This window comes from Aristolochia californica, unplaced genomic scaffold (assembly GCF_029961685.1).
Source record: "Aristolochia californica isolate CCGP_79_NKW_82.1479 unplaced genomic scaffold, dmAriCali1.0.hap1 SCAF_12, whole genome shotgun sequence".
In the NCBI taxonomy this organism is placed as follows: Eukaryota; Viridiplantae; Streptophyta; class Magnoliopsida; order Piperales; family Aristolochiaceae; genus Aristolochia; species Aristolochia californica.
The window spans coordinates 18066163-18082347 of NW_027181793.1; the positions used below are offsets into that span (position 1 = coordinate 18066163).

At 35.1% G+C, this 16185-nt stretch overlaps 2 protein-coding genes across 2 annotated transcripts in view; both read right to left on the reverse strand.

Moving 5' to 3' along the window:
- The window catches only part of LOC137945749 (splicing factor SF3a60 homolog), a 70303-nt gene extending 68194 nt beyond the window's left edge, over positions 1-2109 (reverse strand). Inside the window, exons 1-2 of the mRNA XM_068791747.1 lie at positions 1853-2109; positions 1610-1723 (exon numbers count right to left, since the gene is read on the reverse strand). Of these exons, the coding sequence (XP_068647848.1) occupies positions 1610-1723; positions 1853-2026 (288 nt within the window). The 5' untranslated portion in view covers positions 2027-2109. The remainder of the gene's footprint in view (positions 1-1609; positions 1724-1852) is intronic.
- An 11282-nt stretch (positions 2110-13391) lies between these two features.
- The window catches only part of LOC137946116 (uncharacterized), a 30035-nt gene continuing 27241 nt past the window's right edge, over positions 13392-16185 (reverse strand). The window contains exon 6 of the mRNA XM_068792305.1: positions 13392-14248. Within this exon, the coding sequence (XP_068648406.1) occupies positions 13625-14248 (624 nt within the window). The 3' untranslated portion in view covers positions 13392-13624. The remainder of the gene's footprint in view (positions 14249-16185) is intronic.

Below are 16185 nucleotides of genomic sequence, written 5' to 3' on the forward strand. Positions count from 1 at the left end.
GGTTTGGAGTTACATATGTCGAAAGTTTGGGGTTTCACTATGATTTCCTTTTTCTATAGCAGATTTTCTTTCTCAATTCTACACAGCTCCTTTTCCAAAGGAAGGGCATCAGTTCTGGCAGCTCACAGTAGCAGCTCTCCAATGGGGATTGTGGAAGGACAAATTTCAGAACTTCTGTGGGCAACAGCTGAAGGTATTATTGAGCAGACTGACCACCTTACTCCTTCCTGGCCTTTCTCTTTTGGGCTTTTTTTCAGCATATCCAAGGACAGGAATTGGTTTGACTTGTCTAGCTCATGGCTCTCCTTCAAGAGCTTTAATATCATGACCTCCTCCACCAGCTGGCCATTAAAAGTTTAACTTCGATGGAAGCTCACTAGGTAACCCTGGGGTGGCAGGTATTGGAGGGTTATCAAAGATCATAGTGATGTCATCAAATTGCTTTTCCCAGGACCTATTTGTAGGAGTGATGTCCGTCCTGCAGAGAGTTCTGCTTTTCTTCAAGGTATCAGACTATCTGTTCAACATTTTACAGCTCCTTTATTAGTGGAAAGTGATTCCTCTATTGTTATATCCTGGCTTACTGGTGCTTCTATCCCAGCATGGCACCATCGGCATGATGAGATTCAACAACCATTGGCTAACTTTCACATTTTGTATCACCATGTTCCACAGTCTGCAAATTCTTTGGCTGATGGTCTTGCAAAGTCTGATGTATCCAGAAATTGTATCTTTGTTGGGGACTTTGTCCCCCCCTAGGGCCTGAGGCTTCCTCTCCCCTTTGATGAAGATATTCTATAATAAAATCTCGCCATTGTAGAAAAAGTTAATCCAAATCTGAATTACTACCCTCTGAATTAGGGTAAAGTGTTGCTTAGCTGACCCCTTTGCTGCCAAACATGGTCCAACTAGGAACAAGAACAGGGGATTCTTTTGTTCATAAATGCAGTTTTTTCCACCTCAATGTAGAAAATTCTTTAGCCATCGGTCACAGCATATGGATAATTTCATACACCTATTTCTCTTACTACCTGTTCATAAACTACCTAACGGAGGGTTAGAAAGTGAAAGTTCATTAAAAAGTAATCAACTTTTTCCTAAAGGATGTGGTTTTTCCACTAATGCGTATAAATGGAAAGTGGAAGAGAAATGGTGGGGGCCCATAATAACATTTCCTTTTAGATCTAAGGGAGATGAAAGATGAATAGCCACCCTTTCTGATTCACAAGTGAGAGAATACCAATCTAATGGAATTTCACTCTCTCCAAACTTCACAGAATATTAACACATTTTAGACACATTCTATAGAGAATTCACTCACTCCCAAAATTCCCTAAGTACTAAAAAGGCCCAAGAAGCATATGCTACCATGGAGCAAATAAAAACATCCAAAAGAAGCAGAAGAGTACTTCTTGGACCCCAAAAAAGAAACATTCGATGATAAAACCTATAGCCACCGCAGCTCCATGTCAAGAACTCAATGTTCATTACAAAACGTAAAGAAATTCAAACCAACAAGATACCAAAACCAGAGAAAAGAACATAGAAATAAAGAATGGAGAGAGACAAAAACCTATACGATGCTACGTTAAACCCATAAAAACGATACCTCTTTCAATCTGTCGTAAAATGCACTAAACACGTTGGTCCCACTTGATGTCTGCCCTCCCAGAGCCGCAATTTCATCTTTCCGAGCATTATCTTTGTCTTCGTATACCTCAACCTGAACATGAACCTCGGAGATAAATTAAAAATAAAAATAATTGACTAAAACAAACTAAATAAATAAACCCATCAACAAATCTTTAAAAGACGTGAAATCAACAACGAACACAGAGAAGGAGAGACTGACGAGTTTATCTGTAGTGTTTATAATGGAATCAATCATGTTCCGAACGCGATGGTTTTGGAACAGCCGCTCGCGGTTGGCCGCCGGCTCCCGTTGGAGATCTTTCACGATGAGCCGCTCTAGCCGCTCCACTTCCTCGTGAGCCGACCGCGCCACTTCGAGAATGGTGGAAGACATTGTCTAACGGAGTGGAGGTCGCGTGTCCAAGGTTTGATGGGATTACTCCTGCTGCTTTTTTCTCAGAGCCTACAGCTTAAGTTTTGGACGACTGAGGTGAAGTTCTCCAGGGTCCCTCGATAGTGCCTGATTAGGAGTGGGCATCGGGTCGGGTTTTACGGAAATACTTGACCCGAACTGAAAATTTTGGGTTTGGATTTTGGGTTTTACCCCGTGGGTCGGTCATGAACCGGTTTTTCCAAACCTGACTATTGGGATAAGATGGGGATATAAAATAGGGTAGGGATGAGTCAGGGATGGATTAGATGGGGATATAAAACAGGGTAGGGACGAATCAGGGATGGATCAGGCTTAAAAAGACAGTGTAGAGTTCGGGGATATAAAACAAGGTAGGGATGAGTCAACGCTGGATCAGGCTTACAAAGACGGTTTAGAGACGGGATTTTCGAAACAATGATTGATTCCATTCTAGGGTAGTCCACAAACATTCTAGCCATAAGTGAGGAGATATAAAACAGGGTAGGGACGAATCAGGGATGGATCATGCTTACAAAGACAGTGTAGAGACGGGATTTTCGGAACAATGATTGATTCCATTCTAGGGTAGTCCACAAACATTCTAGGCATAAGCGAGGAGAAATAAAATAGGGTAGGGACGAATCAGGGATGGATCAGGCTTACAAAGACAGTGTAGAGTTCGGGGATATAAAATAAGGTAGGGACGAGTCAAGGCTGGATCAGGCTTACAAAGACGGTGTAGAGACGGGATTTTCGGGACAATGATTGATTCCATTCTAGGGTAGTCCACAAACATTCTAGGCATAACCGAGGAGACGGACGTTTCTATTTTTCTTTTCATTTAACATTCGTCTCCTCTCCTTCCCTCTCTTATCCTCTACCAAAAAATAGAGTATATTAACCTTCTAAGTATTTTTGGAAATCCTACAAGTTGGCTAAAGAGATTCTTGCAAAGATTTGCCAAAGTTTATGTTTCCCTCCCTTTTGAATTCCAAAGACTTACCCTCTTCGTAAGTCCCAACAAAACCCTCAACCTTACTACAATCCTAGTTCAAACTCTCTCCTATTATCATAGAAGAAATCCCAATAAAAACCCACCCCTATTTTTATAGAAGAAATTGAAATTCCACTAAAAGATAACCCCTTTTCATAGCTCTCAACCTAAAGCCTTTTTTATAGAGTCATCACCAATTTAGAGGAGAAGAAATCAATAACCAAATACTGAATTGAAGCTTGAAGGGAATGGTTCAAAGTCCTCCAAAGATACTATTTCTTTTAGAAACCTACAGTCCTCTAGAGATACCTTCAAACCTCACCTCAAAGATCGATTTGATCTCTTGCAAGGTGTGTGATTGGTTTTCTTCCCTTTTAAGCTTTATAGCTTTCATTTTTTTTTTTTTTGGTCTATTTAGCTGAGGTGGGGACCTCCTTTGTCCACCACAATGTATTGGGAGTGAAAATATAATACATTATTTGCTATGTGATTTTCTTTTTCTATTTAAAAAAAATACTTAATCTAATATTAAGTGTTAGAAGGTGGAACCAAACCCACCATGCCCACACGAGGTGGCATGATGAGTCACCATATGAGGTAGCATGATGAGTCATCACACAAGGTGGAATCCTCATCACATAAGTTGGAAGATTTGACAATTTTCCTTGATTAATATAATTGATTGATCTTCCTTTGATTGATGTGATTTAGCTAATCATGATTGATGTAATAAGGGATCCTAATTGATTGACGAATTTTCCTAAATATGTAATGGAAAGAGTATAGATAGGAGTCTTAGTTGAAGTCTTCAATCAAGCTCTCCTCTTCTCAAATTCGTGGAAGAATCTCTCTCCAAACCTAAAGTCTATTTTCTTCCCTTTCTCTTATCTCCTCTCTACTCGAGTTCTCTCTCTCTTTGTTTTTTTCTTCTATTTTCTCCCCCCTCTCTTCTCCTTCTCTCATCTTGCTCGAGGTTTAAGCATGGGATCATAAATTCAACATTAAAAAAGGTTTAAGAGTTTACAAACTTTTTTCTTTACTTTTTAACAACAAATTTGCATTGTAGTAGTGGTGGTGCCACTTTCATTTGTGCATCCTTTTTGTTACATCTACAAATCTCCTTAGTTTATTCATGTGTATTTGCCCTAAGAAGATAATCACAATTCAAGAAACAATGACATTACACAACCTAAATATTATAGACGTCTTACAAGAAGAAGACTATGTAGAGAGTTTTGTGTATGGAATGACAACAACTGGAAAAACTAACTAGTGCAGGTTCATAGACTAAACTATATAATGAATTATCTATCCAAAATTGACGTAGCTTTTGCCTAGAAAAAGAGAATGATAAATAATAGGAGTAGAACATTTGAGACAAGGGACAACAAAGCATACTAGATTTCTCAAACAACACCAAACAACAAGAGTTGCAACTAGAATTCCGACTATCACATTGCTTTGCCTCTAGAGCATGACATCAGCCACTATAAAGAAACTCTTAATCACTGTCATGTTCCAAGATCTATGACTATCGTTTTATTTTAAAGCTCTTAAATATTATTTCCTACTGGAAAAATCACCATTAGACATAATCAAGATTATCCATTCATAGGGATTTAAATGAATGAATGACCTTATTCCATTGATAGGGTCCTTGTTTATTTCTTTTTATACCTCAATGGTATGTGTATTTGAAAATTTCATTAACAAAACTATCAATAGATTTAATAGAAGGTTTATTCTTGTCCTTTAGATGTGTTTTCTTGTTTGATTAAGGGATTGCTCCCAATTACTTTTGCATTGTATTCTAGTCATGTTGTTGGATTTCAATCTCGTTTTATATATACTTTAATATCCGATGAATTTGTTTTCTTTTATTTCAAATTGTATTAACGTGTTGCATATAAGGGTTTGGTTTCAATTTCTTCTATTCTATACTAAAGTTTCACCTTTGAATTATTATTTTTGTAGCTAAGGATACTAAGATTATTTAATTAGTTCATGTTATAGATTTATTTATTGTACTTATGAAAGTCATAGGTCTTTCAAAGAAACAAGAAACAAGTAGCCTAGTAGAGGACATCGTAACTCTTACAAAAAATTATTGCTCTACTTTCATTAACAAGTATATGTTATTGTTATAGTTTGGTTAAGATCAGTACTTAATGAAATTTGTTGCGATTTTACATGTAGGTAGATTCATATATTAACCATGGAAATGAGCATAGGGTGAGACAATCTTGTTATAGTCTATCTAAATTTTTGAAAAAGCTTGAGCAATTAAACTTCGTGAGACATCAAAGATCAATTAGGGACACACCTTTTGGTCACTTTTTAGACATCAAAGATCAACACATTGAGTCTACCCCTATTAGATGATCTTATATTGTAGATACAATGAAAAGAATAACGCCTTTGTTTTTTTCTAGTGAACACATAAAGTTTGTTAATAAAGATATTGCCATGATAATGAGTTTGAAATTGTATGAGAAGCATATAGATTTCAAATCTAAAAAATTGGTCATTCAAAATTCCTACAAAATTACAATGATGGGACACCTATGCATAGGCAATGAGGTGAAGCCATTCTTTTTACATTAGTTAGAAAAAAATTAATCTACAAAGGATATAGCTAGGTTCACAAGGCTATTAATTTTAACAAAATCCATTTCCCTAGCTATAAAATCCCCAATGCTCCTTATAGATATTTGGACATGTCGAATTTATGGAAAAGATAAATACTTCATAGACTTCATTAATTTCCTATAATCAGAGTACATGAACCTCTATTTATAATAGAGGGAGGTAGTAGAGTCTAATTACAATAAAACTACTTTTGTCCTAATTACACCTAAACTCTAACACTTAAAGATAAGTCCTAACATAATTAAATAACTCAATATAGATAAAAGGCAAACATAACTTAAACTAAAACTCTTCTAGGACGTGATCATAAGATAAAGATGCCTTTGTGAGTCTTTCTTGTTCTTCCAACTTATGTGATAAGGATGTTAGCTCTTGGTAATCATGGTGGATCCTACTTCTTATGGGTTTGGGTCTATCTTCCAATAGGACAACAGTGAAAATTTAGGACAATACGCATGGGGAGTTGTCCTATTTTGACACTTTGTGGAGCAAATAAGGAAATCATCATATCTAGTCAATAACAGGAAGAGGCAGGAGGGGGGTGGGGGGCTTGTATGGTGGATATTTCCATGGTTGTGCTTTGACAATCACTATGACGTTTTGTTCTTTGTTACTTCGTATGCTTATGTAATTGTCATCTTTTCATTGGTCTTTGACTCAAACAACTTTTCTTGTAGATTTGATTTTATGAACATATGGTGGATTTTTTTCCATCTCCTTCCTTATCAAGCAAGTTGGCTGATCCTCCCTGCTATTCCTCACATGTTAAAGTTGGGGGAAAAAGGGTCTACATGTCATGTGACATATATTCTTGAACGTGACCAACTTGTAATTACACGGGTACATTGACATGTACCTAACATATGTAATAGAGTTTTTTTAAAAATATTTTAGCTAATATTATACTTGATTTTTTAGTAGGATATGAGAAGTTGCAACCTACACGCCAGAAGGAGATGGAATATATATGCAAAGTATTAGAAGATGTGATGGAGAGTCATCAATCATACCTAGTAATGACTTCATATTTATTAGGTTGAGTTGTCATTCTTTTGGTGTTTTGAATTGATATATTTTTTGTAGAAGACAAACAAAGGTCATGATAGAAGAATTATGGCCATTGAAGCTCATTTTGGTGACCTAGTGAAGAAAAAACCTCACTACGATGTGAAGCCATTGAGCATAAGAATGAAGTTCGACAACTTAAGGAAATAGTGATATCAAAGATGGAAAAGGACGAGTTAAATGATGGTCTAGGTGAATGTGAGCCAGATGGGTAGACTACAATGATGGAGAATACAATGTACAAGGTCGAAACGAAAATAAAGTTGACGAAGAGTTAGTTAACAAGGGGTGTCCTCTGGAATAAATAGAACAAATACATAGTTCTTAATATGTCTTTGAGAAGGGTTTGTTGGCCATATGGCTTCTCAAGAAGGGGGTAAATTGATAATATCAAATTTAAAACTAAATAGTGTGTGCAATAAAAAAAATCATACAGCAAAGCAATTTCAATGAAAATCAAACATGCACACACCATAGGAGATAAGAGAATTTTTTTATCGATTCCCCTATTGGTATTCACCACCCAAGAACCCTTGCATGGGAAATTCCACTATCCAAGCTTCCTCTTATTTTTTGTACAATATGGAGTGATTGTAGGAGTTTGACAAATATGAATGCATGTAAATGAAGTCAAATTTTTGGCTTAAATTTGGATCTTTGCATGCAATAGGATATCAGCATGACTTTTGATTTTTTCAATGTGAATATCTCCTAAAATATAGATCCAATTGACATGAATTTTTCTCATTTTGAAACTAAACTTAAATACTTTTCATTAAGTATAACTTCAATTCATAAAATATACTTATATTGATATAAAAAATCTGATAGATTTCAAACTCTGTAATCTGGTTGAATTAAATACCCTTTCTGCTTTGGCCAGTATGACCATTGACTCTTCCGAGATCAATATCTCCATCTAAAAAACTCAGTTTGAGAATTGGTTAATAAGTAAGAAAATATACTTAATTATATTTATTTTGATATATAATTCTTCATATAAAGTCTCATTCTTTATGGCATAAAATAACTCAAAAGTTGAAGCTTTCTGTTGCAACAAGAATCATTTATGCTGCTTGACCTTTTCTACTTCAGATTTCTATTTCTCTTTCTCAAAAAATCTGATTTCAACGGTTCTTTTTTATTTGGAAACTAGACTCAAAGATCTTTCCAACGTTATTTAATTTTCTATATGAAGCATATGGTAAGAGAGTAAAACATCTAATGAAATACAGGAATTTGGAAAGAATAATTAAAAAAAATGAGAGAACTCCTCTTTTTTTTTTCTTCTTATTCTTCTTCCTCTTCTTCTCCATCGTCTTCCCCTTTTCCATCTCAGATCTTTCCCCGCTCTGATACCATATTAAAACTTAAGATTCTATGATGTATAATCAAAGTAGAAGATGATTAAGGGGTGAGAAGAAGAAGGAGAGTTGTGGAGATAAGGTTTAGGAGGAGTAGAAAAAGAGTGACGGATTTGGAGAAGTAGAGAGGGTAGAGAATTAGGGTTGTGGTCTTGTCCAAACCTTCTCCCTTAAGTTTTATTTATAGATGTTAAAAGTACCAATATTATAATTATACCCTTCACCTAGTAAGAGTGAAGAAGAGATAAAAAAACATAAACTAATTACATAAACGACACTCCAACTTATTCATATTTCTAACAATTTGCACAAATATTAATGCTCTCCATGAATGTTCCATAGTTTTATTGGCCATATGCAGTCCTAACAACTTTATTTCTAATCAATCGAATGTCAACTAGTGTTTTTCACAATAAATCACCTTTTTCACTATTGTTTCTTGGCACTACCCCCTTTCTACTTCCTCTACGAATGTTTGGTTGTGTTTGTTTTGTGCAAACTCTTGGCCAAAAGAAATTTGATCAATGATCGTCAAAACATATTTTTCCTAGGTATTCTCAATCGCAAACAAGTTATGTTTGTTATCTGCCTTGCAACATAAATCATTCATCTCAAATGATATAAATTTTTTAAGACTACACCTTTTAATCTTGAGACTCTCCTCCTAGATTTTCCTCTACATATACCTCAGTTTTTGTCACAAGACCAACTACTTTTGTAGGCCTAAGATGAGCCATTATCAGAAATTAAACTAGACACCTCAACTCCATTGGTAAACCAATCACATGTTCAATTTGATTCACCTAAGGCAAAGTGTCCTTTTCTTATTTTTTTTTCTGTCTTGTTTGGTCCACCTTATGGTACTCGACCTATTGCTATGCACAAAGAACCTCGTTCTTGTTCAACAGTAGCCTTCTACTGCACATCTTATCTCCAACTATATTTTTCACCATAGATTGTCTTCCAATTATTGATCCAATCTAGTAGTGAGCTCTTCTGTTTTAGTTCCCAAAAATTATTAGGCAGCTCTTACTTATTTAAGGTGGAAATAAGCCATGGACAAAGAAAAGGTGGCTATGTATGGCAACAAGACTTGGGACTTGACATCTCTTCCACCACATGTGAAGGTTGTTGGGTGAGGTGAAAGTGGGTGTTCATCCTCCAGCACAATCTTGATCCCAAGCATAGTCCGTTATAAGGTCAGATTAGTTGTAAAGGCATATAATCATCTATTTTGAGGTAAGTTTTCTCCAATTGCTAACCTCAATCCCTTTCTGGTTATTATCTCTCTTGCTGCAATTTTTTTCATAATGGTGATCTTAATAAGGAGGTATATATGTTGGAAGCACCTTCATATGTGGTTGAAGGGGAGAAGGTGTGTCACCTTGTTAAGTTTATCTATAGGTTGAAGTAGACGCCATGGGCTTGGTTTTGATAAATTCAACAAAGTGCTTCGATTTTGTTTTAAGAGATGTGAGTTGACTACTATATTTTTGTTAAACATATTAATTAGGGTATTACTTATGACAATATATGTTGACGATATTATTATAAAAAGGAGTTATAAAAGTGGCATTCAGTAGATAAAATAATTAATAAAGGAATTTAAAACCAAAGATGTTGGGTTGTTGGTATACTTCCTTTAAATTTAAATGTTGTAGTCTAGACATGGTATAGTTCTATCTCAAAGAAAATATGTTCTAGACCTCTTAAAAGAAATAGGTATACTTATTGAGACTCCTATGTTGGTCCAGGTGGCTTCTCAAGAGGAGGGTGAATTGAGTTTTTACAATTTAAAACTAGTGTGATAATTTGAAAATTGAAGCAATTGAAAAATAAAATATGCACACTTTTCAATTAACACAAAAATGTATTGTTATCGATATTCCCTTAATGGTATTCACTGCCCAATAACCCCTACTTGGAAAATTTCACTAATTAGCTATGTTACCTCGAATTTATACTAAAGAGATTTTGGCTCTCTTTTAAGCGAAGTATATGTTCAAATACACGACTACAACAATCTCCTTTGAGACTTAGCTAAATTCTAGTTGTAGCAAGCTCTTTTATTTAGATTAAAGGTTCTAGATCAACCTATGAATAAAAATATAAAAATAAAAAGGAAGAAAAGCATACACCCTTTGTATTTAGTGGAGAGACAACCTTCTCCTTGGGAATCTCCAAGTCTCCAACTTTGAAGCACGAGTAGAAATGTATTTGGAGCTTGATTGAATGAAATGTATTGAGAAAATTTGAGGGAGATGAAATTTTACAAAGTGGATGGCTATTTTTCTCTCAAAATGGACTTTGAAACGAAACTCAATGGATGAATGCTTTGAATAGGGTAGGTTTGCTAATAGATGGTTGTTAACCTCTTAAGGCATGTTTTGTGAGATATTTATAGTTTTCCCAAGCTAAACTAGTTGTTTTTTGCCGGTTTGCAAAAAATTGTGATGTCAAATATCAATCAATGTAAAGGTATGATCAATCAATATTGTGTAACAACTATATTTTTTTCAGAGTTTAGGTTGTTTGATTAATGTAATGATCGATCAATGCATGTCTAGCAAATTAGACATTTTAAGTTGATAATTCAGTCCACCTAGACTGATCCTATTGGTAACATGAATGATCAATCAATGACAAGTGTCCGATTGATCATGCATCATGTCCCTCAATTGCATATTTTTGTATGATCGATCAATAATACTGGTATGATCAACGATGCTTTATAATTTTTAAATAGCTGGACAAGATTGATCGATCAAACCACAAGGATTGGTCAATCATGCTTTATTTCACATTCTGGTAAGGTTTTGTCTGATCGATCAATCACCCTGATTGATCGATCATGCTTTATATTTTCAGCCAGTGCACATTCTGGATGATCGATCATTGGCAGATAATGATCAATCATGCCAAATGTAGATTTCTAGTCTAGGCTTCAAAGCATGATCAATTTTTTTTCTAAAATATGTTTGAAAGTTGAGTATGCATCAGTAAAATATGTTATGAGTGCAAAATGTCTTATAACTCCAAAAATTTGATTTGTACCTCAATTTTGAAGATTTGGGTTGCTCTCTTACATGGATAGAGTTCTTGAATTTTTTTAAACAAATTTGACTCTAATATTTCATTCTTCATTTCCTCACTTGTGAGGGATGCATATGCCGATTCTTTTACACAAACCTTGATTTTTGTGTCTCTTGAAGGAAATCTCTTAAATGAAATTTGTAATTGTTAATTCGATTAAGTTTTGTTATCATCAAAATATGGATGAGAGTCAACTCTCAATCAACAATTTCTCCCTTTTTTATGATGCCAAAACAGACATATGAGCATGAAAAATTGAGTGAATTCAAATTTGGGAATAAACTCCCCCTAAAACTATGCATGTTTGATTTTCAACTTTTAGTTTTTTGCTTAATTTGTTCTAGCACCCCCTTTTTGTAATAAGCAAAAAGAATTCAAATTATAATCAAGAATTCAAATTATAATCAAAAGTGGCTTTAAGGCCTTTCATTTCATAAATTGCTATTTGAGTATAAAATGGAGTTGAGTACATCAATATGGACATTAAATATAGGAGATCATCTCAGTGTCAATGTAGGCTAGCTAGGTCGGCTAGGTAGAGGAGATAGAGCTATAATTAGCATTTTTGAATTGTTGGATCAATAAAGTAGAGACCCTAAACCCTAAACCACCAATTACCTGTTTTGTCTTGATGTTTTGAAACAAATACATTAAAAAAGAAAAAAAAGTAACAAAGTAATTAAGTTTTTTAGTTAACTAGCTAACAGATATAAGATGAAACAAGAATTGAGGTACAAATAAAACATTAGAAAGTGAAAGAGAGGGAGATAAAGTGGATGTATTAATATCCTAAACTTTATTTTGAGACCCATCTGCAATAGATACATATTGGTCCGTAGTACAAGGGGTCAAGGAAGATATGTTAACTATTTTGCCGGTAAGATGTTTAGAGGCACTAGAGTCAATAGTCCAGTAGAACATGAAACAAAGGAGAATATTCTAGTAGTAGCAACTATAGTTGTAGTGGTGGTTTGCTATGTAAATTCAAGCACTTGCCAATTAAATGATTATGTAAAGCACAACAAGTATATTTTTTGTTTTGAGTAAAGTTTGGGGAGTCAAAAGTGGTTTCACTCATAGTTCTTCGACTCCTATAATAAGATTTTTCTTCTCTTCCTTTTTCTCTTCAATAATTGTTACTCCCCCTCCTTTAAGAAAACATTGCTGAATTTTCTACTTGTTATTGTTGAGTTGAGGATGCCTTAACTAGAATCCTAAGCATCGTAGCACACACATTATTAAAAGGTCTGGTTGTAGAACCAAGTACCTATGACTTTGCAACATCCAAGTGTAGATTTGCAAAGCACACGGATGAGACGAGTCCTTCTCTTTGCTCTTCTTGAGTTGCAATATTTATTGAATAAGGTTGAACAACCTTCCATTTCTATAATAGACCTTTAAATCTAGCAAAGTATTCATGAAGGTCGTCTTTATGCTTTGTCATACACATCTTCTGAATTATATCATAGATATTTTTAAAACTGTTATAATTAGGATATAATTCAAGACTTGTGTCCCAAATCTCCTTAGTTATTTCCAAATGAACACATTATTTGCAAGTTGTTCTTCCATGCTATTTATTAGCCAATTGTTAAATAAGGCATCTTCCGTCAACCACTTGTTCTAGGAAGATTCATCAACATGCATAAGTGGTTTGTTTATATATCCAACAAGGTCTCTAGTAATCAGAAAATATTTGGCAAATTGCAACTATCACAAGTAGTTATACAAACCTTTGAGAGGAATTGTAATAATTCTCAAGGTATCATACTTGTTGAAATCAACATATAATTAGGAAAAAGAAGAATTACTTTACATTTCTACCATGCTAGATCAATTACAAACACTCCATTTTGTATTCAACTCAAATGATTAGCAAGGCATACATGCAATTTCAGAATTAGAATCAACACAAATTCCCAAGGTACGGCTGAATAGATGTGGAATAACTCTTTGAAGAATATGACTTCATATATAAACTAAACATACAAAATTCGATATAGAATTGATTCTAGCAATTAAACTAATACATTTTGTCCACATCACACTAATTTTGGATATAGCAAATGAAAGGGTTGTCACTTTTTTAATTGAGAACATATTGTAAGTGGCATGGAAATTTCCAATTAGTGCTTTCTGATCACAAGCCACAAATTTCTGTCGAAGCAAAGTGAGAACCAGATTTATTCTTTCTCCAAAACTTGCTGCCCTATCTAGGAAAGCAGAATATTTCAGATAATGAGTTGTGCATGCAACAAGGTACAAAATACAAAACCTGAAAGAAAGAAAAAAAAGACCACTCAACTGTAAATGGTGAAAAGTAGAACATCAAAATTAACTCAGCAAAAATAGCACCAAAACTGCCAAACAGAGGAGTGGAAATGCATAGTCTTCCTCTATTGTTCATCACAGTTTTCACTTCCTATTGTTGGACCTAGAAGCACATATTCTGAGCCTTTCAAGGATCCTCCTCTCACTCACTCGCAATACCAGTGAATGATATAACTTCCTCTCTTGTATGCAGCAACTCCTCAATGCGTTCAAGTCATCTTGCAACGAATTTGGCCCATAGAGACTTTCCCTAATATCAGCAAGCGCCACAAGGGCCCGGCAAACGGTTCTTGTTAACAGCACCTCTCTCCTTTTTTCTTGTGCTCCTGGTAAATTACCAATTGTGCCTTCGAATAGAATGTTTTTAGATTTCTCATACTCTCCACTGGAACCTTGAGTACAATTCAGCACATGATATGTTTCTTCTGGTAAGCAAATGATGTGTAGAAGAATAAGAAGCTCTAGTTGAGGCTCGCCCTGTGATGAAATTTCAAAATACTCCGAGTTCTGACTGACACATCCTGACCAATCAAGTTTTCTCCAAGTGGACAACCTTGCTCTGCTATAACGCTTAGAAAATGAAGATGAACTCCACTGAACTATCAATTCCAGGTCAATATTTACAATGTCAAATGGATTATCTGGCTCTGTGAATCCATATCTGTGAAGCAAAGCAGCATTGCCCATAGAACCGTATGTATTGAAAACCTGAACAGAAAACAAGGAGAAAAATATGACTACCTGAGCAACAATAATTTCCCTTCATGAATTTATACATGATTCTTGTTACAAAATATGTACTCCTGTAAAAATAATTTCATGCACATTTTCAAAGAATTAAAAAGCATATTAAGAACTGTTTAAGTGTTGAGTTAGGAACTTACTGTAAATATGACAAAACATGGTTTTCTTTGTAATTTTAGATGGATAGGAAGTAACAAAAGAATCATTAGCTGATGTAAAAATTCTGTACATAATTATGCAATAAATTGAGCATAGTATATGCTCACTGGATGCTGAAATTAAATCACAATACTCAACTTTTCCTGAGACTCTTATTTCTCCCTGTAGAGATATATTGGATACAGGAGGCATTCTTGTAATTCTTTTTTAATTTTTAAACCGTTCATTATATATGTTCCGTGTTCATAGAGGTACTTTTTGTGTCTTAACTAAAAAAGACATATTTTACTTAGTAAGACAAAGGGTTATTATGTGTTTACTTCTTTGTAATCTGTATTTAAGCCAGTTACGAAGAAATTTGTGCCCTAATCTGGTCAACTAATGACCCTCTTCTCTGTGGTCCAAGTTGGCACACTTCTCAATGTCACAATTTTCTGCTTCTTCATGGTATCAGAACAATAGATAATCACTCCAGGTGTTGTTCTTCCCTCTTTTTATCTAATTCCCACCTATTTTCCTTCTTATTTGACCTGTGACAGAGAACCATCCATATAGTTCTTCTCTATGGCAGGTCCCCAGTTTTTATTCCTGGTTGTGCCTTTGCTTTAGGGCAATAGTGTAAGTGACTCGTATCTCTCTTTAGAAGATCAATACTGCCTTCTGCACACTCTCTGAGTTTCAAGTGTGCTAAAGAGGGTCTAAAGTGCCAACAACTGACTGGTATATCTCTTAAGAAGATAAATACTGCCTATCTGCACTCCCTCAGAGTTTCAAGTGAGCTAAAGAGGGTCTAAAATGCCTGTTATTGGTTCAAATTACTTGCCTACTGCCTGTATTACTGGCGCAAACTTCCTAGGGAACCAGTAGCCTTGTTTTCTTGGCATCGTGTACTTGATGCTCCTTGTAGACCCTCTGGTGTTTATTGTTGCCCAATCTGGTGTAGCCAGGTCTGTCTTTGTCTGCTGAGGCCATATTTCATAAAGTGAAATCTATATTTTTGGTGTGTTGCATTTTGCATAGCTTATATCTTATTACAGTCTGTCTCTATTGCTGTCAGTTTGCTTCTTGAACAGCCTATCAGAGCTCTGGTTTGTAGTCTTTCTTGTGTATGGTCATCCATGGCTAAGCAGGATGAGGTTAAGCCAGCTAAGCTTGATGAGGAGATCTTTACAACACAGATTGCTTCTGTTAAACTGAATGGTAAGAATTATGACATGTGATAGCATGCAGCCAAGATCTCTCTAATCCAAAAGGATGAAGTTTATTACAGATATCCTCCCAGCCCTATGACTGAGGAATGGGAGACAGACAATAATACTACAATGTCCTGGTAGTTAAAAAATATGGAGTCTCAGCTTATTACTCCAGTGATTTTCAATCAAACTTCCAAAGGAATTTGGAATACTCTAGATAAATGGTTATTTAAGGATGGGAATATGTCCCAAGTTAATGACCTCTACATAATTTGTTACTATGCAAAGGGGGTCCAAATTCCTTACAGAATTCATTGGTCATTTGGATAGTGTTTAGCAGGAGATTTTACAACGAGAGGCCCTGAAGGTGGAACATTTGTTGCATGCTATTGGCCTAAGTATGATCCAATTACAGCCTAGTTACAAGCGAAGACTGTTTCCCAATCTTTCGAAGAGATTTGTACTAGTCTACTGGGGGTAGCTAGCAGTTAAGCCTTCTCCTGATCTTGCATCCAAATCAGACTCCTTTCCTCTAAATACAAATGTGAA